Raw genomic sequence first — 26,123 nt, 5'->3', positions numbered from 1 at the left:
AAAATCATCAGGTTTTGCTTAAACCACCAGAGAAGTTGACTTCAGATAACCTGGCTGCGCTTTGATAACCAGACCTTTAGCATTGAGAGCAACTTGTTACCTCGGCTCAGGGAAAGACACAGGAGAGCGATGGGGAGGAGAGGTGGAAAAGGGGAGAAACTAAAGTAAACTCTTAAACGTCTCCAGCTACATCCATCAAAACGCAGGTCTGTCCTCTCCAGGGAGACAGCCCACAATCACAAAAGCTATGGCCAGGTGAAAGGCTGAACACGCATCTTCCACCTCCTCAATCACTCAACCGCCTGTCGTCCACGTTAGCTCTTTGCCTGCTGCCTTTGCAGCTCCTGCTTCCCGCAACCAAGCTCACGAATCAAAAATACTGATGCCTGCTGAAAAAAACCACTGACACCACTGGGCTCTTTATCTGGAGTTATGGTTACCTGGTAGCCACATTTGTTACCTTTGCAGCTGCATCCTACATAGCATGGCTGCGCTAACAGTTTGCTAACTGGCAATATTTTATTGGACAGAGGATGATTAAATAGGCCTTTATTTGGGGGGAGTGAGCTGGAAACATTAAAACTCAAGGCTATGCTTTTCTTCTCACAGTAAAAATCCTGCCATATTTTATTCCTGTGAAGCAACTTTTAACTTGCCACACTTCGGAGCTTCAATCATGTCATATACAGGTGGGAGCAAGATGGAGAAGAAGATTTCACAAGTCACTTTAAAACAGAACGTGTTAGCTTTAAAAGCAAGTAAGACATGTTGTTGCTAAATAAAACGATTGCAAAAGCACCTGATGTCTGAAGATTACTTTTTATGGATCAATTACCCAGCAACAAAATTCTTAAATCACGGGTGGTGAACTCACAATTTTTTTTACCCGCTTTTTACTGGTTAAAATACCCCAACTCTTTGAATCCCACCAGCATATTAATACATTTCTATTTAAACACCCCGTTTGGCTTTCCTGGCAAAGTGGTTAAAAATTCCTACCTTTAAAAAGAAAACAAGATTTTGATTCATAAATCCAGCTGCAATGTAGTCTTTTTTTTTTTTTTTTTTTTTTTTTTTTAAAGTTCATCTTTTAGGCCAAAAAGCTAAAGCATGACTGTTCCCATGGACATACTTCAAAGTCCCAGCAGATATATTCCTCCCTAAACACTGCAACTATTTCAAAATCCTTTTTATAAAAAAGGGAGTAATGTCCACAAGGGATCAAAGGGCATTCTACAGTCTGGCAATCGCCTTAGAAAAATGGCAGTGCTTCCATGAAATATGCCCTAAAATAATTTTGCAGCTTGGTATGTCCTAATTTCGAATTGGATGTTTATCTTGGAAAGGCTTCTATCTAACTTGTCCATAAAACAGCTCCACTTAGCTCTATGAGCCCTGTGAAAATGGAATCCAAAGCTGGCTATTAAGGGGGCCTGGAGATTGCTTCCATATGGCGTAACAGCATGGGAGTGGAGGGCTAAGGCCTACAGCAGGCGCTGCTTGGCTTGAGCTCCCCATCTATCCGTGGACACTCGTTGCATTACACCATAACATCTGGATTATTGCTTGTAATGTCCCTGGGAAATATCCACTTCCCATCAAAGCCTTTATCTATCTCGGTTGTACTTTGAACATTTTAGTATTTAACATAGTCATGTTTGATGTGATGTACTTGCTGCTTTTAGGACCAAGGATTTTCCCTTCCCCCAGCTCCTTCCTCAGAGGAGGAAGAGGTATTTGAAGTTAGTTCACCAGAAGAAGGAAAAAAAGAAAAAAACAGACAAAGTTTATTATCCACATTACAATTTCTTTTAAAAAACAAAGCATCCAGTTCTCTTCACAGCTTCCAGGCTGAACACGACAGACAGTTGTTAACACTTTTCGAATCAATTTGGATTCTTTTCATTCTTTAAGCAGGCCAGTATTTTAGGGAGTCACTCAGCATTGGGGGGCCTCCTGCCCAAGTTCTGCAGCACACACAACCCCACCCTTTGTCACCACTGACTTGACAGTTCAAAGGACTGTTGGGAAGTACCAAAACAGCCCAGATTCCACGCAGTCCCCAGAAAAATCAGCGCCTGCAGCTCGGTATTACTAGAGCACGTTGCAATTCAACTCTGACCTCCCAGAACAGGTGGCCCCTTGTGAATGGCCTCGTGCCTCGTTCCCGGACGGCTGCACGGCTGCAAAAGCGCTCTGTGCTCATCTCAGAAGAGGGGTGCGTTGGTCTCCAGCTAAGAGGACCTGGCTACCGTCTGCATGAGATCTAGCATCACGCTGGATAGAGAAGCCAGGATGTTTGCAGCTGGTTTAGGGCATAGGGCTGATCTGCAGCACCTCAACACCAGCTCGGTGACCGCAGTCTGTGTCCAACCCCTGCCAAGCCAGCCTCACCAGTGCCACAAGCCTCTCTCCAAATGGAGCAGCATGGAGCTCGGGAAGCCTGCTCGCCTTGTGCCCCTGCAAGACAACCCATCACGTTAGGAATGCTTTGGGTTTCCTGGACCAGCCCAGGTCATTCCAACAACGTGTGCTCAGCAGGTCTGGCAGGTCTCCTGTGCCTCGTCTCACGTACAGACACACCGAAGAACCGCTCTGTGCATGCTCTGTGGCCACCTCTCCAGCCTCCCCGGGTATTTGGCAGGCTGTTCCTCTGACCACCCTGATGGAAATCCCAGCCAAACAGGCAGTGTCTCAGATTCCACTCTCAGTTTCTGGAAGGAAGCACGTCTGGGGTAACCCAGATGTGTGGGAGACCCACAGACCTGGACCATCAATGAGTCAACTTTAGTGTTGCCTGGGGAAGTCTGTGCTATGGAAAATGCCTCCCAGGTGACAAGAAAATGATTATTGCATTATTTATTTTAAAAGTCTCACCTCCTCTCTGATACTCTCCACCTACTCGTTTCAAGCTGATTTACACAGAGTTAATTGATTAAACTTCACAGCCTCCCTCTGAGTTGGCAAAACTACTACAGAGCGAAGCACAGAGAAGTGCAACCATTAGTCCCACGAAGTTACTCAGGGGCAAAACAAGCACTGAAAAAACCACTCCAAACCCCTTCCCTCCCCTCCAGCCACCACTACACTAACAAGCCTTCACAATGAGACCGGAAAAGTCGAAGTCTCTGTATGTACTGGCCAGAAAAGGAGGACATAACTGCTTAATCAGTGACAATTTTAAAGTGTTTTCATCTATTCAGCTCTTCCCTTTCCCTGCTACCTCCCAGGCTATGGACGCCTCCGCACTTGGGTACTTCACTCCTCCGGCTGCTGACCCCCAGCTCCCTCCAGCTGTGCTCCCAGACTGGGTGCCAGGTCCTTCAAGCCTCTCCTGCTATATTTTCCTGTAAACTCCGCAGTCAGCCAGCTCACACTCTGGCTACATCCCAGCCCAAAGTAAAGGTGCTTTGCAGAGGTACAGAAAAGCTGGCTGAAGCCAGGATCAGGCTGTAGGGCTGGAAAGGAGGAAACGCACGCTTTGTGAGGGAAGTTGGCACATGCCCCAAGCACAAGACACAGGACAAGTTTGCTTATTCCTTCCTGCCCCCTCATCACTTCTGAAATAGAGATAGCCTTGAGACTGGAATTGAAGGGGTTGTCTGCAGACAGAGCTCTGATTTTGGCTGGGCTCTGAGTGCAAGTAACAGGCGATACCACAAAGGTCACCTTTATGAGCAGTTCCCTGCCATAAAATGGGTAACAACTTGAACAAAAAGCATCCCCCAAACAAGCCAGCCAGAAAGAAAACAATAAGCGCAACAATATCCAGAATGCTCTACTTTTTAAAACAAAGTAGATGTTTTTAAAGTCTTAAAAGCCCATGTTTACAGCAGATTTAGGCACTGTGCAACATCAGATAAGTAATGAGTAATCTTCTCTGAAGCAAAAGTATGGCCTGGTCAAAGAGCAGGACCCTGCCACGTCAGGAACAGAAGATGGTGGTTCTCCCTACTGCTTTAAAAGAATATTTGCCCAGAAGACATCCCACAACTCTGAACAGAAAAAAAAATCAAATTCAGTGCTCACAGTACCATTTTCAGAATCTAGTTCCTGGTTTTAAAATGTACATAGAAGTTTCTCACACTGATCTTCAATTTTTTCATTACTTTCTGGTTCTGGTTTAAAGAAGAAAGCTGGACAAGAACGAGCAGGTGGGCCATATTCTGCCTTCACAGAGCCAAATACAGGCAATGAGAAAGAATTGCAGAGCTTTGGAGAGGAAAGAGCTGGCTCATTGACCCAGCTTCACAAGATCCTTTAGGAGCTTGAGTCTCCCTGATAACACCATTTGTATATAATTTCCCTCTATAGGCACCCAGCAAATCCCCTCTGGTGCATCAGGACTGCTTTCAAATCTGTCTCTTTTCCTGACACACACAACCATGCCCCAAGTTCAAACTTGTTTTTGAAGCAATAAAGAGATGCAGAAAAATTGTACATTTAAATGACACAGCGAGGTGGCCAAGTGTGAAGTGAGCCCATCTCTCACATCTTTCATTTAAAAGGATGAGACAGGACAACAGAAAGCCTGCTGCAATCCCTGTGAAGAGGTCAACATCGAAACTGGGCCACGTAATTTGCCATTTGAGAAAACAACAACACACAAATAGGAAGACTCTTTGGACCTCTCCTCATTAGGCAGGGAAACTATTTTGCAGAGGCAGCCTCCCCTTGGGAAAGAGGAGAGGGCAGCGAGAAAGGCAAGTGAACCGACACGAGATTGCCGCCACGATGCGTGACCCTGTGGCAACTGAGTCCCTCCGCTCTGTGAAATGCTTGGAGAGCGTCGCTGCCCACGGGGTATTGTGGGATAAAGCCAAATACAATGAGGCAGGCAAAAATGAAATCTAACAGCCCACGCAGAAGGAAAAAAAAAAAGAAGAGTGAGGGATTTTCCCCCGCGATGAGATGCTGAGGAGCACTTCGGTCCGGTCAGCCTTTCAGCCAATTTATTCAATCAGCTTAGGCTATCAAGGTGGCAATTGCGTCGCTTTTGTTTCAGGACTGAACTGCTGCGGGTCAATCCACCCCAAGCAAACCTGCTTATTTGGTTCATAGATGTTCAATGCTTAAAGATTATTCAGCTGTACAAATGCTGGAAATAGCGTGCAGGGCACTCAGGGTGAGACTCAAGCCACCTGGGACAAACAAGGCTACTGAGCATCAGCATGTGGGGCACCGGCAGAGATAGCTACCAACTCCCTCTGCGCCCCAGGAGGAAAAACAGAAAAAAGAGGAGAGCTTGCCAACACACAGCTATGAGTGCATATATTAATACTGCCTAATAGTACCCTCTTCCCTTTGCGATGCCACCCTCCATGAGAAAAAGAAGAAAGCTGTGGTCTTTCAAGACAGCTCCCACAGAGGACAATGGTGTTCTCAGCTCCCATGAAAAATGAGGGATCTGGATGTGCTGCCCATGTCTTGGGAGGCCGCCCAAATGTGCAATGATTCCCTTCTAGCAGCAGTGAGAAATATATACTGTGTAATCAACAGATACCTAAATCATCCAGTTCAACAGCTCTTGCACTGAAATGATTTAAAAGACAATATTCAGTTGCTGAAATCCTTCCTGCATACTATCTCTAATGACCGTGAGGCAACCATAGCTAGACTGGAGATCTTGGACTGCTGCTGGTTTCGTTGTTGTCTGAAATGTGGCTTTTCCTTCAAAAAACAAGGGAGCCCAGAGAACACACATGAAGAGTGTACAGTATCCACAACAGCCCACGTGAACCCCTTCACCAGTCTGACGTGGAGTTGCATCAGGTATTAATACCACCAAACAGGGGTACTGACCATCTGGGGTGAATCTGGGAAGCCAGAAAGAATCCAGTGATTAACATGAGAAAAGACTCATTTAGGACACCGATGTGCCAAATCTGCATGAAGATAACATAAAGTGGTCAAACTGGAGAATAATCAGATTTCTTTCATACAGGCAATACAGATTAAAAAAAGCTGTGAAAGTTATACTCATTTTGTCCATCCTTAAAATAAGTTATTTTCCCTGTATTTGCAGAAGAAAACCTAAATATTACAATAGAGGTCAGCTACAGTTCAGCACAAAAAAAAAAAAAACAAAACAAAAAACCAAAAACCAAAACAGGAAAACTCGTTGAAATAGAAAACTTTTATTCGTCTAAATCTACAGAGATGAAATTTAGACTTGTCTCGGTTCAGCTGCTCAGATGGCAGGTATACGGCCTTTTTACCCTGCAACAGCCAACCAGAGCCAGCTCTGTAGCCAAGACCAAGCTCTCCCCACTTCCCCTGCCCCCCCTTATGCCTGTATCTTTATCTCGTCCAGCAACATTGTTTTCTACCCCATCATACTCTCTGGCTATTCTTCCGTAACCTCTTGTGCCTTCCCTAGACACCTATATTCCCCATGCACACAATTTTTCTTTCTAGCCTTTATGTTCTGCCACAAACTGCTAGTACTGCTTCCACAGACCAGAGTTTCCTAACTAAAGATGGTTATTGATGTACAGTACTAGTGTTTTAGTGCAGTAGCAGAATCAATAAACTAGGAAATACTGCTTTGTCAGATTTTTCCAGCGCATGCTGGGAAATACTTTTTACTGCCTTTGGATGGTCACAGAGCTTTAGAGATCACACTGGAGCATGAACTGTGTCTTCCCTAGGAAGAACTGAAGCTCTCCTACCCTCTAGTGACTGGAACAGAATAGAGCACAGGGTTGCAGCTTTTTTTTTTCCCCCCCCTTCTCTTTTAAACAATACTTTCACGTCTCCTAAATCAGTACCAGGCTTCAGCATCTCCTGATTTTATTTTAAAAGATGCTAAGGCTCTAGTCAGAGTCCTGAGAACTCAACGACCTGACAGTATGGCTTACAGCTGAAGGTCCAAAAACCTGTATGTAAATAAATTATTCACAATGCAATGAGATATAGTGTACAACCAGGGAAAAAAAAAATCCAGTGACAGCAACCAAGACAGAAGTTTGGCTATTCTGGACAAAACGGACCAGAGTTTAAAAACTTGGCTCCTTTTCCCAGGACCCAAAGCCAACCAGCATCAAGAGACAGCTGTGTGTGCACGCGTGAGAAAAAGGGGGATCGAGCTACACTGAGTGAGGGCACGGTAATTTCCCCAGCTTTAGTTAAAAACTAAAGTGCTGAGCTCTTCAATTATTCCATCACTTTCTGTCATACGGCATTCAGGGATGCCTGGCGGCTCTCTGCATCGAGCAAAGGGCTGCGATACCCCTGGAACCGCCGAGCTGCCGTCCAGCTCCGAGGGCTGTACTTTGCAGTTCTTGTATTGACAAAAATACACTTGCTGGCACAATACCTGAGAGGGTTGGCTCCTCTGCATAGCACACCACAGTTGTAATGAATGAAACAAGAGGATGTTAATTATTCAATTTATTTAGGTACAAACCAATAGTTACATAGGGAAAATATCAAGATGCATATGTGTTCTCGTAAGAGCCAAATACAGCTTTTCAGAAAGTTAGACTGTATAGCTCTCAAGCTGGGTACTGGGGCCTGCAGTTCCTATAGCATTGTTATTTATTCAATAGCAAATTAAAGCTTTGCAGAACAAATAAAAAGCCACAGTCTGTTTCCCGAACAAGTTAAAATCTAATGCAAAAATGGGACAGTACAGGAATATAAAAGTAACGGAAGCCTTCAGAGATACCACAGAAGACCAAGGGAAGCATGTTACACAGATATGTACCAACACACAAGTCTTGGAAATCCTGTGACATGGCTGGTAATGAAAACTCCCTGCTCGGTCTCTATTCCAAGAAAAAAAGGAATTTCAAACCCCACAGGATAATTTTGCCCACAAAAAATAACAGCCTCACAAAATTCCTCCCATGGCAAGAGGCAACCCAAACGAGTAGCCCTGGGATCCAACAGACCCACGTTCAGCTCCAGGACCAACTACCAGTCACCTTTGGGGTATCCTTAAACAACTCAAATTGTCTACAGCACCTATTTTTGGTGGAATTTATACCCATTTCTTTAGTACAGACAGGGTTCTTTCTCTTTCCACTACTCTTTGCTAAAAGGGGTCTTACTCTTGTTTGCCACTAGACCCCACCATTCCACCTACAACAAGAAAAAAGCAGCAATTCCTCATCACATTGAAAAAAAAAAAAAAACCCAACCAAAAAAAGTGAAGGGTACCACAGCCACTACATTCAGGCAGGTTGCATCTATACTTCAGGGTTTTCCTATGTTTACCCTTTCCGTTTCAGAGGAGGGCATAAATTTTGGGAGGGGGCTTTTTTCTTTTTAAGAGAAAAAAGTATGGATTACCTTGGATGAAGTTCGCTTCTTCCGACTTGACCATCTCTGTTCATGAGTCCCCACCATTGTATCAAAGAGAACCCAGAGAGAGGAAACAGAGGAGGAGTACAATGGAGAAAGCGTTTAGTAAAATAATTCAAACAGCAGCATGTCAAATGTGTTAGAAAAGCTTATTACTAAGTATGGGGCTGGATCTACGACTGCATTCATCTACCTCCCCTCCCTCAGGGAACATAACAATCAACAAACTCAAAATACCTGCATTGCACCAAAAAATAGAGAAAATTAAAAAAAGTAATAAAGAATAAAAAGTGGAGGGACCCAGAGTCATTAGTAAGAAACATGGCTTATACTTCTGGTGCCATCTGGTTCTACAGTAAGCTAATTTAAAAAGGAGAAAAAAAAAATCATCTTGCTGTTAAGTGCTAACGTGGACAGAGCCATTTCACTATTCTGATTCTACTGGAAATGGCTGAGCAATCTGCATTTGAAATATGAGGGCTTAAAACATAGTCTTTAAAAAAAATTACAGTGTGCACCAGCTCTTCTATCATCTGCACTCTGAATGTTAACCAAGCACCCAAGAGTACCAAAAGCTGCTACTTTAAACCAATGTATTTTCTGTCTCACTGGCTAGGTCCACTTTAGCACATGCCTTCCTTAAAATCCCAGAAGAATTCCTGAGGTTCTTTTGGCTGAACTGCTTTTTTGCTAAAGTAACTTTATGTCTTTTCTTCATCCCTTCCTGCAACCCAGTGACATGTGCGCCAACAACACACTCTTGTACAAGTTAGAGGGGGAATTCAACATCCCACATCGAAGCCATCTCACAATATAGCTATATAAATACAGCCAACAGTGTTTTGAATGTTGTCATTAAGCTTTTAAATAATCACATATGGAGGTAGAAATAACTCTACAATTATTTTAATAGTGAGATTTCACAATTCTCAAAAAGGCAACTATTTGCAAAATAAATAACAAACAGCAGACGCTCCACATTAGCTTTTTCTTATTTTGTGTTCCAACCCCTTGAAACATTTATGTTTCTATAAATAATCCCATTCAGACTGGAATTCTATACCTGTAATTCAATAATGTGCTGTAAACAGCAAATTTCATACTAGACTATATAGAAGAATATAGGGATATTTTCTCTTTACATAGGTATCACACATATTTAAAAATAGCTCTGGTTTTCAAGTCAGTCCAAGTAACTGCCTGCTTTTCCCCATCCCTTGCTGGCCAGAAGCAGGATGAGTTCACCAACACAGGTATACTCCACACACTGTGCAAAACACTAGTAGGAATCTTAAAAGACGAAAAACAAAGCAAAAAAAAAAAACCCAAAACACGTGCAGGACCTGAAATTTGAAAACTAACAGCTTCAGTTGTGGTGTTCCCAGCCTCTTCCCAGGTTCTCCTGGGTTGCTAGCATCACTGAATGCACCATATTTCAGCATCAGGAGCCAAGTTCAGTTGAACTCTATCAAGAAACTGTCAGTGGCAAAATCAGGGTTTTTACAAGCCGTGTCTTCCTCTCAGCCAGTGTGCTCCTCTGCAGGATTGGCACAGTTTAAGTCTTAACATCAAACCTCTGCTTTTAGATTTCACATGGATACATTTTTTCATTGTCATGAAAAAAAAAGAAAAAAGAAAAAGAAAAAAAGAAAGAAAAAGAAAAATAAAAAAATAATTTTCCTCGGTGGAAATCAGAAAGCAGTATGCTCTGGAATAGCCATCACAGCACGGTTCATGCATTCAGTTCAGCAGCCTGCGCAGTGCGGTGGCAGAGACCACATGCCTGGCACACGGAGAGCGCTGCCACAGTGCGCATCACAGCTCCAAGACAGAAGCATCCAGCTACAGATGTCTATGCAACTTTTACCCCTTTAAAAATATGGGGCTTTTTTTAAAGTTATGATCTAACTCTATTTCAATATTGAGTCTCAGAGGATGAAAATAAAGGTGGCATTTCCCAGTAAATCAGATTATGCCAGCTCTTCCCCCCACCCCAGCATTCCAGCTACAAATTTGATTTCCTAAGGCACTTACATTTCTCTTGAAGTCTCCTTGCTTCACTGCTAGACTCAAGTTTAATACAATCACTCCCATATCATCTTCTAAACTGTTGGGATCCTCCAGTTTTAAAACCTGTTCAGTAGTTCTACAAGCAAAAAACAGACAAGCATTTATTGACTCCAGTAAACTCGAGTTGATTATTAAAGGTCACTCTGAGCTGTGCAAATTTCAGCTTCTTGTCTGAAATTCCCAATATTGAGTTTAAATGTTAAAATGGGAAACCGGGAGGGTTCCTTCTAACAAAAAACACCCCCCTTTTAATAACACAGCATAGTGTTTATATAGCATTGCTTAATACTTGTAACTCACCACCCACCGAATTAAGTTAGTACTACCTCCACTTCACAGGGAAGAAGAGTGACAGGGAAATTTATCCAAGTGAATTTTCTAACATTTTCTGGGATTTGACACTGGAGATATTTATTCTGCCTTATCTCTGCCTGTGTGTAATCTCTCTCTGTGACTCAGTTTACTCTCTGAAAACAGGAATGCTGGCATTTATCTGGTGGCTCTATCTCATGGATAAATTCATTAACGTTTCTAGAAATACAGATACAGCAGCCATGGGAGCTATAACGTACCACCACAGGGAGAACTTTTTTTTTTTTTTTTTTTTAGAAAGAGTCACACAGCCAGCAAGAGTATAAAAGAGAACTAAAACTCGAATTCCTGGCTTCCAGCTCCACATTGAGATGAAGCAGCAGCAGACAAAAGGCGCAGGGCTTGCCTCCGCACTAAATCAGGGCCAGATGCAGCTGCCACAGGGACGCATGGCTGCGGGGGGAGGCTGGAGCGGGGTGCTTGCAGCAGCCAGGCAATCCGCCCCTCAGCCCAATTACGCACAGAAAAAGGCACCCCGCGCTACGTGGGGCTAAGGGGGGGGGGGGTCTCAACCTTCTCCCCGCTTTCTTCTTCCACCTCCGTAAATTATTCTCACGTAGCACTCCCTAAACAATGCCGCATATAGAAACTCTTATTCTTATTCCTAGACACAAAAAGGAGAGGGTGCCTTCTGCTGAACTGCTCCACCCAGGTTGGATCTGAATCCAGTACATAACGCCGGATAAACATGTGCATGTACAGGACTAATCTCAAGCCATTTCTATCTTCTATCAAAATAACTTTTCATGAATAGACAAATTCCACGCTAGAGCACAAGCGTTTCATTATTTTCCTGTTTCTCAATTAAGCTGCATTATTAACCTTTAATTAAATAAACATATTACCTATTGAGTTCAAGTTCAGCGAGTGCTACGAATGCCGAACCCATGAAGTCTGAAGAGGTTAAATCTCGATCGTACACCTGGTAGCAAAAAAAATAAATATTTCTAATGTTCACATCATAAGCCAGCTTTATCCCAGCCGGTAAAAGAACAGATATTTTAAGCCCTTTCAGTGCAATTTTGTATTTGAAAGATCAAAGCTTAGATAAAATTCAGGGATAATTTTCCATCTCTCTGCTTTAATTTGTATTTTTAACTAAATATTTAAACAGCATTTTGGAAGTATCTCCTTAATATTATGTAAACAGAGACATGTGTGCTGCTATGGATTGCGCCTGTTCCTTTATGCCCTGTGCAACAGCATAATGAAATGCTGCACAAAAATCAGGTACTTCTGGTTACAGATGTTTTAGCAATTAGTGCTCGCAACTGGTAGCTTGCGGTTCTGGTAACTGTAACGTTACTCATAATGAGAAAAGGCTTTGCTACTTGTCACAGCTGCATCCCAGGTAATAATTCTGTTCAACCCAGCCAAATTACACTCTTAAAACGTGCTTATGAAACCGCTATTGGTTTCACCGAGCTTGCACAAGCACGGTAAGAGCGGGGAGAATTTAGCTCCATAGCTTTAAACATACCCAGTCAAGGAGTTTTATTTCAACTTGGGTTTTTGCAGACGGAAAGCAAAACATGTGAGTAAAGTCTGGAAAAGACATATGTGCATTTTAATTTGAAATTGCTGAAACTCTTAAAACCGGATTGTGTTTTAAGTTACACTGCTACAGCAAATAAAAATCAATACATTTCTAAAGTTGAAAATGATTGCCTAAAAAAATATAGATCCATCTTTCAAAAATCTAAACCCAAAACCTACCTTGATCCAGAGTTTCTGATTGAGGGTCTGTACAGGCAGCACTACAGTTTCATCCCAAACTGGGTTGAGGTTCTTGTAGACTACCTTACTTTTGTATAGAGTTTTCCCATTCAGTTTAAACTTCACATATGGGTCACTTGTACCTGTGGTAATTAATAAAGAATAGATTAGCATATCCCCACGTAAACCCACAATATTATAGTTACATAAAACAATACATAACAATAATAAATGGCAACGAGTAATTTTATATATACATGCATATACTTGATTACCTGTAGAAAAACTGATAGCTCATACAGGAACTCTATAGAACAGAAGCACAAAGTTGTTTGAAAGCAGCAACAAAAATTCTTCATCATTCACTCAATCTCTGCTGTGTTATTTTTAAAGAACATTAATTATTCTTTAGTAACTTAGTTACCGTTTTAATGTGGGAAAAAAGGAAACAGCAGCAGGGATGAACAACTGTTTACAGGCCAACTCACAACACAGACAGTGGAAGAAAGAAAATGCAATCCTGTGACTATGGATATATCAAAAGACCAAAACTCAAAAGCATCGTAACTTGGATAGGAGCTCCAAGGAAACCAGTAACAATAGCTAAAATACCCGTCAGGATTTCATCACTGGAGTCACTTGCCAATTTACTTAGCACCAAATTTCAAGTTTCAGTGAAAAAATACTGACATTATTCACCAGCTCAGGATAAAAACCACACACAGAATAGACTCCATAAAGGCAACAAACAATATTCAGGTAACACATTTTTTAATCCAAGTGGTATAATTTGCCATGGCAATAATGTCCCATATTTTTATGGAACAGATGTCCATGGACAGAGCATGAGGCTCGTGCCACTCAGCAGCAATAGAAAGACTTGCAGCTGTCAAAGGAAAACAGAAGAGGGAATCAACTTTTTATCATTGTTATTAAACCAGCGGCATCTGCACTAACACCAACCACCACGTAGGGCACCATACCAAAGGGCGAACAAGGTACATGAAGGATTTAATTAGATAGTTCATTTAGTAACGCATACAGACTTTGCCAAAAAAAAAAAAAAAAAAAAAAAGAAAAAGAAAAAAAAAGAAAAAAAATCAGGGGAAGAATAAAACTGAGGTGTAGCAGCATATACAATTAACTGATCCCAGGTGCCATTCATCTGTCATATTCAATATTGTCTGTATTATACCTTATATCTGGAATTAAACTCTCCTAACAGTTCAATTTCATTAGAAGAACAGCACACAATGGTCCTGGCTGCCCCCCAGCCTGCACTGTGGGCTGCCGGCAAGAAAAGATTGACTCCTCCGCCAGACTTCACATGCAGAAATAATCTGAACCTGTCCTCCCCTGGTTCCCATTGGGATACTGGCCGACAAACACACAGCAGCTCAGGATAACCCAGTGTAAGGACCAATACTCTGTCTTGCCAGTAGTTTGGTGGAACAGTGAGAATGTGAAAAAAAAAAACCCATACTTAAACATCCAAAGCTCTGGTTAGTGTTGTATGAAGACAGACTTAGATTCATGAAAAAAAAAAAGTTATGTGTTAGCATTTATTTGGAATTAGGTAGTACTGTAAAGAACTGTGCTCCTGGGACATACAGACTTATTTTTTAAGAATTAGAGAAAGTTATTATGGTTTTAATTTCAAAAGGGAAGGGTGGTAGAGCCCTGGCCAATTTTGCATATGAAGGGTCTTTCATTCACAGAAGGAAAATATCAGTTGGTTTTCAAATAGTATCAGCAGCTGATCCTTTTCCTAAGTAGTAATTGTTGAAATCAACCCCCCTCTGTGAAAAAATGCTCCAAACTTAAAAAGAAGCTTCTTTTCCTTCTTCTCTAAGGGAGAATAATAAGGGCCTGATCCAAAGCCAGGGAAGTCAGAGGGCAGCTTCTCACTGTTTTCAACGGGTTGGGAATAGACCTTTCCCTAGAATACTTCTCAGAACTACAATTATACCCCTATATAAAGTGTACAGCATAAAACCAGCACACTTTCCACAATGAGTGGCAACACAGAGATAAATCGTAGCCCTACAAGGTGGGCAGTAGCCCTCAGAGGATGCAGAAGTTCAAAAAATAACAGCATTGAGCTCTCCTGTGTTGGTTACTTGCAGCTCCTTTAAAAAGAAAGAAAGTAAAAGAGAAAAAGAAAAAGAGAAAAAGGAAAAGAGAAAAAGAAAAAGAGAAAAAGAAAAAGAGAAAAAGAAAAAGAAAAAGAGAAAAAGAAAAAGAGAAAAAGAAAAAGAGAAAAAGAGAAAAAGAGAAAAAGAGAAAGAGAAAAAGAAAAAGAGAAAAAGAAAAAGAGAAAAAGAAAAAGAGAAAAGAGAAAAAGAGAAAAAAGAAAAGAGAAAAAGAAAAAAATTAACTAGCTTTTATTTACAGAATAACCAGGAGCAAGGTGCATTATTTAAAATAATGATAATAGGAATAATAATGTCCACAACCTATTCTGTGTATGGAATAGCAACTGGCCGAGACAAGGAAAGCAACTGGTGAAATGAGAGCATGAAGGGGGTGATGGAGGCAGGTGGTCTGTGGCCACAATTCATCTGCTTTTGGCACAGAAAACCCACACACACAAGGGCAAAACCTGAAGAGAAAGAGACAGAGAAAGCAAACAGCCAGCAAGTTCAGTATCTGCAAGTCTAAAACTCCGAGCCCTTTCTCCAGGGATGGAAGCAAGAAGACTATGGCTAAGTAAGCATCCCAATTGCATTATTGCTCTGAAAGCTTTCCAGGTTGTTATACAGGAAAGGAAAATAAATTGGGAGAAGGGCTGCCCAGCACTGCTCATGTGAGCCAGCCTTTAGCAAGCATTCTCTTATATATACATATTTTTTTAAGAATGTCATCCATTGTATTTACATATATTTTATATATATAAGCATACATATATATATATGAAAGGAATATATATATAAATATATAATTTTAAAATATAGAAAAAGTAGTGATGGAAAAAAGCTATAATGAAAAAAAAAAAAAAAAAAAGGCCTTTAATTAAATAAGATTGCCACTCTGGGATCAGGCCTTCATGCTTGTCAGCTTACTCTCAAAATAAACATCTCAAACCGGGGCCTCAGTGGTGTCACTTACTCCGGCAAGGCACACTGGGTAATCCCTCGCTATCTTGACAGCTACATAATGTTCAAACTGTTTCAGGGGTGAACGGCAGCACTTGCGCGAAAGAAAATATTAATGCTGGGAATTAATAGAAAAAGGGATGATGGTTTACAAAAGCCAAACAAGGAAAAGGTGTCAAGTTAGTACCGGTGTTAATTGTTAGGGAAAATAATTGTGGAGGGGTGCGGGTTTCGGCGGCGCTCGCCTGTCTGGCTGTCAGAGGGGTAACATCTCAACTAGGCAGGCAGGGGAAAGGGGTCGGCGTCGCGGGAGCGTGGCTCCCGGATCATACAAATGACGGGCTGACACCTCTGTGCCGACAAACAGATGGACTTTCACCTCCGTGGCGGGAGCTGGCGCGCACCAGGGCTCACTGGCGTCTGCTGGGGTGGACCTGGATGGCTGGGAGAGAAACAAAAGTCCCTTTTGGGGCTTTCCAGGCTTCCCCCAAGCTGCTCCTGGGATGCTGACGAAGCTCCTGTACCTCCCTGGGTCTTTGTGTCCACTTCTGTGCTTCTTTGAGACACCCCAGATTGCATCTAGGTGATCAAAATAGGTTAAAAAGGAGAAGGGGATGAGAAATAAGGCAGGTGGACAAGCCTTGCCTGACGGGATGAACAGCACAGACTGCAAATGATTAACTGCATTTGAATTCAAGGCTTGATGCCTTCTGGATTCAAGAACAGAAAGATGTCTGGATCTATTAAAAGCTACTTACTAGAGACAATCTATAACCTAGCCAGAAAAGGACCTAGGGATTTTAGAGACGAACCAGTCTAAAAAAGGTTTAGGTTGGTTTGGTTTTTCATATGTATAATTTTCCTTTAAACATGACAAAACCTGATAATTTTCTGGAGAAGACAGACCATGATAAAAGAAGCTTTTTAGCAGCCATTTCCCAGTGAAAGAAACCAAGTCAACAACTTTTAAGCACATGCAGCCAGGCTTTTCTGCAATGCAAAATCTGAACATGTTCATCTCTGTCACAACAGTTGTAGCAATGCCAGCGGGGTAACGCAAGACGACTGATTATTCCTGAAGTCAGTTGAGAATTTAGCCCGAGAAAAATACTTCTCTAGCGGGAAAGGCAAGGTGTGATGCTTTGAGGTTAACTTAAACGTTATTCAATGACAAAAAGGCTCTCACACAATGAAATATATCACCAAAATTTATACAACAAACAAGATTATCTACCTCTCAGCCTAAAACAAACCCAGCAGGAGTATAAAGAATGGATGACCTCTAAAAAAAATCATTCCGTCAGCTGGACCTGTTTTCCCATTAGAGAAAGAACATTCTTCTCAGCAGTGATGCTCCCTTGAATTCATTCACATAGTATCTATTTTACTTTATTTTCTTCCACTAACACTAAAAACAAAATCAGAGCAAGCTTCAGTGAGCGAAAGTTGCTGGGACACAGCAGCAGGAGAGTTGAGCAGCCCAAGAAACTGTTAATGGTGTTTTTAAATGGATCCTGCTGCCCTCTAGCAGCTACCAGGGGATGGATCACACTGACTGTGTTCAATACTGCTACACACTTACTTCATAATTAGAAAGAAAAAAAAACAAAAAAAAAAAAACGCCAACACCAGAAGACCCGATATAATTTCAAACCACACACTATTTTATAGGAGTAAACTTACGGGAAACGTAGCATATGAAACAAGTTTCGTTACATAAATAAATAAATAAAAAATACCACCGAGTTGCCTTAAAAACCTGAAAAAAAAAAATCAAAGGACAGTATGAAATATAACCTAGACCATCTTAAGCTTTGGTTAAAACCCTACATTTTAATCTGAAGAAGGAAATGAAGGATTTATTTTATATGCATGTAAAGAATAAATTTTGTAAAATCTTCCTAGAAATAGAATTACTGGAGTCATTTACAACAAGGAGTAAAAGATACTTTAAAATGGAACACACACTTTTCTTTTTAAGTGGAAAACCACTACATTCTTGTAGTGAAATAGCAAAGATCAAGGCTTAAAGGGAAAATCTAAAACAAAAAAAGTATTCTGCTGGCAGGAAATTCAGGTAATTTTGGAAAGTTTTGTGCCCAGCTAGTTTTACATGACCAGATGGAAGTGAAACATTGCTTGGAAACAAGCATCGCCAATAGGTTCCAAGGGAAAATAAACCAACAAACAAGCAAAAAACACGCCCACAAACCAAAAAAAACACACCACAACAAAACCCAATACACTAAAAAGACCAGAGAAGTGTGAAGAATGTATGCAAACCCACAGATGATGGGGGAAAAAAGGGAAAAAAAGCCTGAACTGAACAGTAATAAAGTGACAGAAGCAGATACGGAACATTCTATGCAAGACACTTCACAGTGTTTAAAAAACCTAAAGGAGCTAAAAAGAACGTGCAAGACCCTACCAAAACGCCATGTGGCGTGCATTAGGGATGCAAGGACACGAAGAATGGACTTGCCTATGGCAAAAAATAGTTCAGCTGAACATTGTATTCCCAGTCGGGCTCAAGTATGAAGGCACAGGAGGGCAGAAAGCACATTTATATTACTAGGCAGCACAGAGGACCTTCGGTGTAAATAGTTGTGTCTTGTTGTAGTCTTAAGGGGTCCCAGAAAGACACAGTGTGAGCTGCTAATGCAGGCAGGTGCACACACCCCCCCCCCCCCCCCAAGAGCCAGCTCTGACAATTAATAGAGCTTGGACCGTTTAAGAAACCTGTTATCTAAATTACAATTATCTACAAAAGAAGAGTCACAGGGTATTCTCTGGGCCTTTATGTATTCTCTTTCTGTGCTGCCATCCCTATGCTTCTTAATTTAACATTAATTTACCAAAGGTGGCTACGCATACAATGGATTAATTGCTTTTGTTCGAACTCAATCTATTTTCCTGAAGTTCCTATCTTTGTGCATTCATTTCCCACTGCCAGTCCAGGAAGGATGCTCACAGGGATCACCGTGTATAAAGGGCAAAGTTCCAGCCGCACACTTTGTCTCTCCAGAAACCAAACTTGGCACAGACCAACACTTGCTGCACAAGCCCTCGTAGGCAGAGCTACACCAGATCCAGAAAACATCAAAACAAGCACCCAGCACCATTCAAATTCTTAGCAGTTGTAAATTAGCCATGATTACGCCTTTCAAAAAGAAGTGTGAAAAGTTGCCTAATACATCTCAATAATTAATAAATCTGAGGGACTAATGATCTAATTGCAGATACCCTGAAAACAGAGAAAGTCTAAATTAATCAGTATGTTTGCAGGGAGCGATACAGCCTAATTGTTCCGAGCATTTGCTTTCCAAACAATGCACTAAGCTGACAAACACCCAGCACAGCACAAACACATCCCCTCCTCCAGCACCCTGGTATCAGCGTGGACCCGAGCAGCAGATAGCCCAGAGCTCTAAGTGGTGGGCTACTGCAGGTTCATTATTGCTTAAAGTTAAAAGTATGTCTTATTCTGTCCCCTTGAATTTTATTTTGCCCTTGGGAGCCTGAGATTTGGCACAGCTCACACTGAGGTTAGGAGCAGAGAAGCACAGCCTCTCTGCCAGCTCCGGGAGCCCACCGGGACCCCCTGGCAGTAGGTGGTGTTAGATGTGAGAGCAGATGATGATGTGCTCTGGACAGGGGAGCGAGATGCACCCAGCAAGACGATGGCATGTTCTGTACTACACCGCGAGAGGAAAGCAAGGAGAGCAAAACCAAAGTGCAGCAACAGGAAACAACAAGGGAAACCCCAAAGAAACACAGACAGGGCACAAAGATGCTGTTAAAAAAAAACTAGCGGGGGGAAAAATACTATGTGGAAAAAAGACACATAGAAAATACAGGCCGGAGCAATGCAGCTGAGGGGCAGGGGGCAAACGACCACAACCACAGCCACTCCCAGCTGACATCACGTCCGAGAAGTGTATTTCTTGTAACCACACTGTTTAACAGATGAACAAACATCCTCAGACTTCGGAAGTACAAGATCTGGAAACAGAAGGGGCTTCTCACCCTTACAGGCACTCAATACCCAGTTTCTCTTTTTTCTTACAGCAGCAGAGCTGGGTTTGTCAACTCAAGGAAGGTAACACTTCCTTACAGCTGTGGCATCACATTGCTGCTCAGTGTCACAGCATCACTGTTGTGCAAAGGTGACTTGCACAGGCAGCGATGTGCACAGTCAGAGCACCCCAGAGCCATAAGGGAGCAAGGCACTTCGGATTTCATTAGGCTGACTCAAATGACCATGACACATCACCCTGCCCTTGGAAAGCGAACGGGCAAGTGGAAAAGGGCTCCAGCCTCTCCTAGCTCAAACCATGCAGAGCTGGAAGTTGCAAGCTTCACAAAAAACAGTTCAACCAGGCCATAAAACCACTAAAGGTACTACAAAATTACAACACTTAAGGGCATTGCTTATTAAGAATGGTTTGGGGTTTTTTTTAAGCCAAATAAGATATCATTATCTTTTCTGCAGAACTACCAGTGCTCCACAGGTATTGAATTAATAAAATACGTTTCTGCTTTCCTACTACTGACAGTATTAACATTATAGAGATCAAGAATTCTTCACTGTCACCAAGATACATCATGTCATCTACTAACAGTAATACTATAACAAGTACACAAAACCCACACTTTCGGTATCGTATACACACACTCAGATCCATAACCTTCAGTGTTTGATTCATCAATTACAAGAACTATAAACATGGGACCCATGCACTGTCTAACACGAGGTACCAAAGGTACACACAGGTGACACGAATGCCACCTGCCAAGGACCCCCTTACCATCTGCTTCAGCAGTTTCTAATGTATGACCGAGTTCGATTGTACCCCAAGGAGTGAGAAGCAAATAAATCAGACTGCAAGTAAGCTGATGGCCAGCCAGCAGGCTAACACCTCTCTCTACCTGTACCTCCCTAAGGGGAGACACTGCAATTTTGACCGAAAAAGGGATATTTTGGAGCCTCTCCCCTTGCCACCAGAACCAAGATCCTGCTTTAACAGCACTCAGCTTCCTCAGGTGGGGTACATGTATTGGGTGTTGCTGTACAGGGGCTTTTTCTTTCCCATACAATTAAAAAAAAAAGTAAGAGAGAAGAAAACACTACAACGCTGACTTTTTCCTGCATTGCTTATGTATTTTTTACAGGAGGCACCAGGGAGCACATGCAGCTGAGCCGGAGCGCTGGGCTGATGCCCTGTACCCTCCGCAGCCAGCAGCTGCAAGGAGAAGAGCTGCAGAAAGTCAGGGGCTGGAGAGGCAGGCAAAAAACGCTGCAAGAAGCGAAAGATGAAAAGAAAAATAGGAAAGAGCAGATGTTAACAGGGGTCACGTTGCAGGGGAGGCGAATAAAAATCTGGTAAAGTGAAGGAGGATTTAAATCGCACCAAAGGGAATATATCCTGGGAAAGAGCAGTATGTAGCGAGACAAAAAGTCTGGGAAAATACCTGGAAAGCTAGGAAAAAATAAGGTCACATCGAGCAGAACCACTGCTCACCTCTATTCAGGCAAGTACAACCAATTCCTACTCAGTAACCACTGAGTAGGCACCTAACGAGTAAATTCAGGGAGAGCCCTGTGAATTTGCTGAGTAAAATCAGGAGTTTCCAGCAACAGCTATTCCCAAGAGCAGGCATACACCTCCTCTGTCACACAGCCTTGGTGTTACACGCTCGCACGGCGACAGCGCTCACACTGGGACAACACGCAGGCAGACGCAGAGGCGGGGGGGGGCCTGCGACAGGCGGTACCCCCCGCCGCCCCGGTACCCTCCGCCGCCCCGCACCGGGGGCTGCGCGGGCCCCGCCGGGCAGTGCCGGGAGCCGCCACCAGAGGGCAGGCGCCACCCGCGCGTGCGGAGGCGGCCCCGGCCCGAGCCCCGCGGCGCCCCTGGGCGGCCACGGAACTGACCGCCGGGAAATGCGAGCTGGGGGGGCTGGGGCCGCTTGGACGCGCTTTTTTTTTTTTTTTTTTTTTGCTTTCTCTTTTTTTCTCCCAGAGTAATTGCTGGTATTGTGATAGCCAAGGGCTGGAGCAGGTCTCCTCTGAAGAGAGGCTGAGAGGGATGGGGCTGTGCAGCCTGGGGAAGCAAAGGCTCTGGGGAGACCTTCCAGAACCTTCCAGCACCTAAAGGGGCCGGCAAGAGAGCTGGAGAGGGGCTTCTTACAAAGGCATGTGTGACAGGACAAGGGAGGGTGGCGCTGAGCTGGAAGAGGGCAGGTTTAGGTTAGATACTAGGAGGAAATTCTTTTCTGAGTGCGGCGAGGCGCTGGCACAGGCTGCCCAGAGCAGCTGTGGGTGCCCCGTCCCTGGCAGTGCTCAGCGCCAGGCTGGATGGGGCTGGGAGCAGCCTGGGCCAGCGGGAGGTGTCCCTGCCCGGGGCGGGGGGTTGGAACGAGATCATCTTTATAGTCCTTTTCAGCCCAAACCATGCTGTGATTCTATGAACTGAAGATGAAGATTTAGGAAATTGACAAAACTTTCATTAAACCTGACGCAGGCTGAAGATGCTGGCATACATTCTTCACTCGGTCTGTGGTTTTCACATTCAACGTATAGCATGCTCCATGCAGTATTTGGAGTCGATCTCCATCAATTACCAGTCAAGCACTGACTGCGGGCTGTGACCTTACTCAACTAAAAGCAGGACATGGCTACTCCTCCCTACGGACTCCAGCACTGTGCCACCACTCCTCTCTCACCAGAGAGTTTTTGCAGTTGCTCACACAAGGCTGATCAGAGAAGGTTTCAAAGTCCAACACACACATAAAACACGGGACCAGCACCTCAGCATTACCCACTGGAGAGCTCCAGCACCTCTCGACATACAGAAAACCTTGGGGAAGAGGGACTGAAACCCTCTCCCAGCTATGTCGGGCAGCACCACTTGGTTAGCTCTGGGGGTTTGCGCTTCCCAACAAGTCAGTGAGGATGACTTGGCCTTCAGCCCAAGCCACAGTCTGACTCGCACAATATGCCAGCTGTGAATGTGTTCCTATATTCAGAGTAAGCTGGTATACCCCAGTGCAGCATCAGGGGCTGGGGGGTGGTGAAGAGGAGGGAAGTTGCATTCTCCCAGCCCACAAGTTTTCCCTGAGGTTTTGTCACACTGGAGAGATGAGCAAAGCTAACAACTTGAAAAGCACATTGCAAAAAGCAGGCCTGTGCCTCAGTGTCACACAGAGATCCCAAGTAACCAGTACAACAGCAGAAACCTATAGACACGTGCATCGGGACATCAGCAGCACGCTTTTTCTTTTTAAGGAGTCACCACCGCAACATGACGGTGACTGAAGAATAAGCATTAAGTCACTATTTTAACCACCTCCAGTGACTGTGCAAAAAAACCCCAGGATTTTTATTGAATCATGCATCACCTCACATACTTAGTTTACTAAATGCATGGTCATCTGCCACAAAGCAACAGAGACCCAGAAAAATGTTTTTCCCCCCCTTGCTTAGTTGTTTCACTGTGTTGTCTAATGCTTCACTAAGACAAGCATTTGCTTCCTTACACAACAAAACACAGCCTAGAGCAAACTATGCTTTGTCTTCTTTAGAAATACTACTCTGCTAGAATTGCTCATTTCTAGCATCTTTTCCATAGAAGCAATTGGATGTGTCCTGGCTTGTGCAGCTTCCTAGTAAATCTGATTAACTGCTACACTGTTAGGAAATACATGCTTCTGTTTAACGAGAAAAGATCTTAATCTAAGCACTCATTCAGTCCTTCCAAAAACTGGGAGGAAAAACAAGCATGCACTTGGCCAAGGGTTACTGTTTCACGAAGACATGAAAAACCAGCATGGAAAAAGTTAACTGAGATAATAGATAATAGAAACCTCTACAACAAGCACCCCATGTGAGAAGGTTTCTAATCCAGACAGGTCCCTCCACATGCAAACCTTCACAGGCCTTTAGGCTGTACAAGCTTATTTTCTTTAAAACTGTATGAATAAGCCCTATTGCTTCATCTCAGAAGAAAGAAACTGCTTATAGATTTTGCAATGCAAAAGTATCAGAACTGTTTCCACATGCAGGGGGGAAAAATGGGAAATAAAAGGATAAATCTAAAATGCAGAAAGACTGGACATATGGAAGAGCTCTCTGACAGGTTCAGATCAAAGGTCCTGGAGCAGCTGCTGCTGCAGAGCCCTACAAGTCTCCGCAGAGCCTCTGGCAGCACAGCTCTTCCCTCTGCTGCAAGCAGAGAAGCTACCAACTGGCTGCTTACAAGCACTTTTACTCCCTGTTGCAACAGCCTGAAGAGGAGCCAGGGTAACAGCAGGCACCTTCACATAGCTTTTCCAGGAATTCCCCACATCTTTTCTAATTTATTTGAGATGTCATTTGGGGGTGGGGCTTGGGGCTGGGGTTTTTGGTTGGTTTTCTTTTCATATTGTCATCCTTAAATTGCATCCCAGATTACAGAGGGGATTTTTGGTTTACAGCCCTGTTTCTATGGTTTCCCTTTTATTAAAATCTTTGCAGATAACCCCAAAAGCATGCCTAGAGCAGCTCCATCATTTAATAAATTTCAAAGTACTCTTCGGCGCTTTTTTTAAGCCTAAATAGAATATCTCAAGGTTAATGAGACTCTGCAGTTCCAGAACGGGTACGGATGCTAAGCCCAGCCTGCAGCCTCACAGTCCGACAGGAGGAACAGCAAGCAGAGGGCAGCTCCCTCCCCTGTGTACCTAAGATGGTTAAAACCAGTCGTTGAGTGCTCCAACCTGGGCGACGGATACAAATCAATAACTTGTTGCATCAAAAAGAAGAAAAGAAGCCAACTGCTGCCAAACTGAAGTCAGTGAGAGGAGAGCCATGCAGCTTTTGAAGGAAATCAGCTGAAAGGTGGGGCTCACCGCAGCGATCTCTGATAACCAGGTTCCGGCCCTCCTTCAGGTGGATGGTCAGCAGGTAGGCAAAGGGGCTGGGCAGGTCGCTCAGGCAATCGCTTGCTTCCTCTAGAGCCTAAGGAGAACAAAGAAACCAGTCACCATTGCCCACCTCCTGAAGCGGATCATGAATGAAGCAGGTGTTCTCTCGGTTTTGCAGAGGCAAAGTTCTCATCTTTCCTTAGGGCGATCTTTTACAGAAAGAAAAAAGAAAAAAATTTCTTTCCCTGGCTTTGTTTCATTATGCAAATAGCTAACTATCAGCATCAGATACATTCAACGAAGCAAGGGGTAACACAAGAAGGGTTATATCTGAAAATGAGTAGCAATATTAATAATCATAAATGCATGCACATGTTTTCCAAATCCTACCCACTTACTGCATTTTTTTTTCCCCTGGCTGTTTCACCTTCATGAATAGAATATCTCAAGTTGGAAGGGACCCAGAAGGATCGAGTCCATTAGCACACATCTGACGACCTCATGAGAAAGTACACATTTCAAATGGCTACGAGAGAACAGCACTTCTTTACATGGTTCTAAAGCAGAGAAACACAGCAGTGGGCTATACTAGTTGGGAGGTTCTGGAGTAGCAAACTCCAGAGGATTCTTGTTCAGCAGAGATGCTGCCAGGGTTACACACCTCAGCCACAGCATCACCCAGCTGGCACGTTCAGTGAAAACAGCCTCTGGACAGCACTTGGGAGGTTATCAGAGGGCAAAGGTAGAGGAGTTCACCCGGAATAGGCAAATATGCTTCACATGAGGACAGCACATGTCCAAACTGCCACTGCCTTCTCGCACTGCCTTAACACTGGTTTTGTGATCCGTCAAACCTTACAGCTGTGTTCAGGTATCTATAAATCCAGAACATTTGGGTCTATTTAAAATATCAGCAACCGCTTTGCACTAAAAAAAAAAAAAACACCAAAAAACCAACTAAAACCAACAAAACACAACCAATCCACAAACAAAAACACAAACCCACCACTAGATGAACATAAAACCCAACAAGCCAAACAAAACACACTGGAAAAATCTATGGAAGGCTTCTTCACCTGCTGGGGTTTTAAATTTGTAAGCAGCAAAGAATCTAAATCTAAAATAAATTGCGCTTTAAAAAGTTTATTAAAAGTTTCAAAATGCTTTAAAATGAAAGAACTTACCATCTGATCATCAAAAATTTGAGATGATATGGAAGAATCTAGATCCATGTCTCCACACGGATACTATAAAAAAAAATACAATGAATTAGACAACAGTAATGCAGGGATCAAGAAAATACTCCTAGTATCAGTCAAGAAAGTACTCATTTTACTCATTTATATGTGTACCCAGTAAAACTTTTTTACTTCTGCTTTATAGAACCTTCCCCTCCATAATTTAGTTATACATTTCTTTTTCCTGCTAGACAGTAACTGCACTTAGTCTCTTTCAGTTTAATGTAAAAAACTAAGTGCCTACTTCCAGCTACTGGAATAAATTCTTCTCCTCCCCAGTAGAGACCTGTGTTTTCAGTGCTGAAGGTTCTTACCACAAATTTTCCGGATGCCTGAAGGTTATTGCATCTGGTGACTTATCAGTCAGCATTGCAATGCTGATCCCTGTTCCTGAGCACAATTTTATTTGTTGAACCTCCAA

The 26,123-nt window shown here is 43.0% G+C and overlaps 1 protein-coding gene across 6 annotated transcripts in view; it reads right to left on the bottom strand.

Moving 5' to 3' along the window:
• The window catches only part of MCTP2 (multiple C2 and transmembrane domain containing 2), a 127,566-nt gene that overhangs the window by 74,849 nt on the left and 26,594 nt on the right, over positions 1 to 26,123 (bottom strand). For all 6 annotated transcript variants that reach the window (XM_055818530.1, XM_055818516.1, XM_055818518.1 and 3 more), the window contains 6 exons: positions 25,649 to 25,711; positions 24,450 to 24,558; positions 12,466 to 12,608; positions 11,595 to 11,671; positions 10,342 to 10,453; positions 8,296 to 8,331 (listed from right to left, as the gene is read on the bottom strand). In XM_055818530.1, the coding sequence (XP_055674505.1) occupies positions 8,296 to 8,331; positions 10,342 to 10,453; positions 11,595 to 11,671; positions 12,466 to 12,608; positions 24,450 to 24,558; positions 25,649 to 25,711 (540 nt within the window). The remainder of the gene's footprint in view (positions 1 to 8,295; positions 8,332 to 10,341; positions 10,454 to 11,594; positions 11,672 to 12,465; positions 12,609 to 24,449; positions 24,559 to 25,648; positions 25,712 to 26,123) is intronic.

Source organism: Falco peregrinus, chromosome 1, assembly GCF_023634155.1.
Source record: "Falco peregrinus isolate bFalPer1 chromosome 1, bFalPer1.pri, whole genome shotgun sequence".
Lineage (NCBI taxonomy): Eukaryota > Metazoa > Chordata > Aves > Falconiformes > Falconidae > Falco > Falco peregrinus.
This window is presented reverse-complemented; position numbering and strand designations above follow the sequence as displayed.